This window comes from Trichechus manatus, unplaced genomic scaffold (assembly GCF_000243295.1).
Source record: "Trichechus manatus latirostris isolate Lorelei unplaced genomic scaffold, TriManLat1.0 scaffold00089, whole genome shotgun sequence".
Classification (NCBI taxonomy): Eukaryota; Metazoa; Chordata; class Mammalia; order Sirenia; family Trichechidae; genus Trichechus; species Trichechus manatus.
The window spans coordinates 9,514,610-9,518,741 of NW_004444025.1; the positions used below are offsets into that span (position 1 = coordinate 9,514,610).

General features: G+C 40.3%; 1 protein-coding gene across 1 annotated transcript; it reads right to left on the reverse strand.

The window, feature by feature from the left end:
- Nucleotides 1-340: 340 nt before the first annotated feature.
- NPY1R (neuropeptide Y receptor Y1) lies at nt 341-2,420 on the reverse strand. The gene is made up of 2 exons (XM_004382057.2): nt 1,251-2,420; nt 341-1,143 (listed from the first exon to the last, which is right to left on the reverse strand). Exons 1-2 carry the CDS (start codon nt 1,947-1,949, stop codon nt 694-696), a joined length of 1,149 nt encoding a protein of 382 aa, XP_004382114.1. The 5' UTR covers nt 1,950-2,420; the 3' UTR covers nt 341-693.
- Between the last annotated feature and the right edge of the window lie 1,712 nt (nt 2,421-4,132).

A 4,132-nucleotide genomic window follows, 5' to 3' on the forward strand; every position in this document is an offset into this window, starting at 1 on the left:
TCTGAAATTCTTTGGTTGTCAGTTACCAAAATAGTTTTGAAGCTTGGGAACTGCTTACCCACTCAGCTCTGATGGGTGTTCTGATGCCCCATGATGCTCACCAGCCGAGAAGCATTCTTTAATGCATTATTGTCTTACCTTGTGGTAATCAATTAAGAGCAGATTAAATCCTCTCTTAAAATAAAAAATAATAATTAAAAAAAAGATCACTCCTGAATGACTTCAGACTGCAGGTATGCAAGACATAGACTCTTTTTTTCTTTTATATCCTGAATGCCTCTTTTGCAGGCTGTCACCTCTGTAACACACTAAAATGAGGCCCAATTTATTGACAGAATACATGAGAGTGTCAGACGGCTAATACTTCTAAAGTCAGTTAATAGTAATACTTAAAAGTTTTTCATTACAATACATACTGTATAGAAACCTTTATGCTATATGCAGAAGCTTGCAAAAAAGCATCTAAAGATATGTGATCAAAACCATAGACAGAACATTCCAAAGCGCATACATTTTGTTCCAAATGCAGTCATGACAACTACAACAGAAGCAGTAAAAAGCAATACAAAAACTCCTTGGTCTCTCCCAAATGATTTCAACCCTGTTCCTTGGGAGAACAGGTAATAAAAGTATGTTACAGGTTGTGCTTCTTTTCCAGCAGATGTCACCGGGAACCAGATGCTACCAGCAGCTTCAGACGTTTGCATTATCATTGCTGATTTTTTTAAATGCGACTGGACTCGCTTGTTTCAAAGAAGTCTTAGAAACATCTGTGTGAATGGTGGACATGGCAACTGTCTCATAGTCATCATCCCGAGACCGGAAATCACAAAAGTTAAAGAAGAACTGCAAGTCCCTCTGGAAGTTTTTGTTCAGGAATCCATAAAAGATGGGATTGACACACGTGGAAATCATTGCTGTGAGATGGCAGAGCAGGAATAAGAGGTTATGGTTGCACGTCGCAATGATCTGGTGATTCCAGTCAAACACGGTGTTAAAGACGGTGAGGGGCAGCCAGCAGACTGCAAAGGCCACCACAATGGACAGCAACATGATGTTGATTCTTTTGGTCTCACTGGACCTGTACTTATTATCTCTCATCTTGTCCATCATATTGTTTCTCCTTTTTAAGCGCATATATATCTATAGAGGGGAAAAGAAAATGAGTTCAAACAGAATCACCCATTTAAAGAGGAATGCTGTGGAGAGAAGGTAAAAACGGAAATGGTAGGAGAAAAACGCTTTCTTACCTTGAAGTAGCAAATAAATATAAAACAGAGGGGGCCAAAATACTGGAGCGCCAACAGCAGGGTGGTGTACGACAGCCGGTGAGAGTCAGAGGGAAATTTATCGAAGCACACGTACTTGTCCTTGAACGCGGCGAGTGTTACGTTCTGGAACGGTTCATCAGTGAGGACTTGGTAGATCAGGAAGGGCAGAGAAGAAGCCATAGCAATGACCCAGATGACAGCAATACCTAAATAAGCGTGTCTATTATTTGGCCGCCACCCTCGGGGGTGGATTATCAGCTGGTGTCGTTCCACAGCAATGAGAACCAGGGAGAAAATGGACACAGTGATGGAAACACACTGCACAAACGGATTCAACTTGCACATTGCCTCACCAAAGACCCAGTGGTCCATCAACGTGTAGACAAACGTGAAGGGGAGACACATGATGGCCACAAGCAAGTCTGAGAAGGAGAGGTTCACAATCAGGATGTTGGTGACGTTTCTCATCTCCTTCTGTTTCAAGATGATTACGATCAAAGCCAGGTTGCCAGAGACCCCGAGGATTATCACAGCCCCGTACGCAAGAGCTAATGTAAATATCATGGCCAAGGGCAGATGGCAGTCATCGTTTTCAAAGGCTAAAAGCTGGGAATTCTTCTCTGAAAAATTATAATGCACTGAATGATTTGCTACCTGGGAAAACACTGTCGAGTTCATTTTGATTGGTTTGGTTGTTACAGATTACTTTAGACAAACGAACAATACGTTTCTTCAAAGCGGGTCAAATATTCATCTTATTCTCCGTATCAGAATCCGTTTACCAAAATGATTCTGAACTCTGCATCCTCTTGAACTGAACATCTGTAAAGAGAAAATGACCCATTGCATTACTAATTTTCTTGAAGGCAGTCCAAATGAATTCTGACTCACCGTATTCTTTAAAGGGAAAACGCTGAAATAAATAAAATGCAATCCGGACAAACATCTTTTTATAAATAGCGGAAACACTGCAAACGTGAGAAAAAGAGAAATTTCATACTGTTTTTAATTGGACTCGTTTACACATTGAGTTTCAGCAAAACCGAGCGTCTGTAAGTTAGTAAGGCCCCAAAATCAAATGCAGGTAGCCTTGTACAAACAGCAGTATCAGTACATTCCCAAACACTGTAAGAACATAAATGTATAATACACAATTGAATGTACAGATTAAAATACAAGAAAATATATGAAATGTAGCCAGAAACAAACAAGGCAGAACAAAACAAATCACCTAATTCTTGCTCTGACTACAGAAATGGAAGAAGTAGTTTAGAGGTCAAGGGTGTTAACAGCTATACAATGGACAGCTCTTTAAGGCAGACTTGGTTAGCACAAGTATATTCAAAGGGAAATGATCAATGTAGTGAAATATCAGAAAACTCTGTCATATGGTGGGCTGTAGAAGGACTAGGTGTTTAATCCGAACAAGACTTAGCAGAAATGGTAGAGTTGTTTTCTTATATTTGAATGGGCGGCACGTGGAATAGGGAACAGGGATCATACTATTCTGTGTCACTACGCAATGTAGAGGTAGGACCAAGAAATGAACATTATTATTATTTTTTGATTTTATTGTTGTACTTTAAGTGAAAGTTTAAAGTTCAAGTCAGTTTCTCATACAAAAATTTATACATACATTGTTATGTGAGCCTAGTTGCTCTCCCTATATTGTGACAGCACACTCCTCCTTTCCACCCCGGATTTCCCGTGTCCATTCAACCAGCTCCTGACCCTCTCTGCCTTCTCATCTCACCTCTGGACAGTAGCTGCCCATTTAGACTCATGTATCTACTTGAGCTAAGAAGCACACTCTTCATGAGTATCATTTTATGTCCCACCGTCCAGTCTAATCTTTGTCTGAAGAGCTGGCCTCAGGAATGGTTTTAGTTTTGGAGAAATGAACATTATCAAAAACACACATTTCATGTGACTATAAGTAAAAAGGGTTAATCAAGTAGAACAAACTGCCTATAAAACTAGCAAACGCTCCACATCAAGTTGATAAGCGCTACATGGCAGACCACTTCAGGGGATTCTTGCACTCTGTGGGACACGCACTCGCAGGACTCTGAAACGCTTTCAAAGGATTTCTAAGATTTATTCCTATGAGCAAACCCATTTCCACCAGACTGTCTGCAGAGCCAATGCAGGGATCTAAATTTCATACTATGAATACTCTAACAAGTCAAATCACAGACATCAGTCTTGTACAGATTAAAAAATATTCTTTTTAAATCTCTGATTTTCTCTAGATTCCTAAGTAAATGTAAGAGGTGGGATTTCTTATGTTAACTAACCATTGTGCTTTTGTTAAGAACCTGAATTTCATGCCTGTTTTTCTTAAGTGAGAACAGTAAAGCAAACCATGCAGATTTACTTCCACTGAAAGGGAGCTAAAGAAATTCAATGAACACGAAGCGCATCTGCCTTTTAAGGGACACCTCTAATGAGTCCTTCCTTGACTGTTTTTGCTTTCTGGAATAGAGGGTACTTTTTAGTATGAAACCACAATCTAACCTTATAAAACTGAAGAAAAGACAATAAAGATTGCTCTCATTAAGTCAGAATGAAAGTATTAAGAGTAGGAATGCTAACGGAATGATTTCCGGGGTGCTTGTTACTAGAAATATGGCTGTCCCCTTCTCCATGCAACAACCTACGACTCCCTAATACTTCGGTGGTACTCACGGTTCTTCTGTTAACACTACAGGCAGAGAGGATGATCTTGTGTCTCCCAGGGTTTGGGAACAAACCTGGAAGAAGCAGGTAATAACGTAAAAGTTCTCTGGAAGTCAGTGGTGTCACCAGGGGTGTGGGGGGTGTGGACTATACGAGGGACACTGTCAGAGGGGGTGACACCA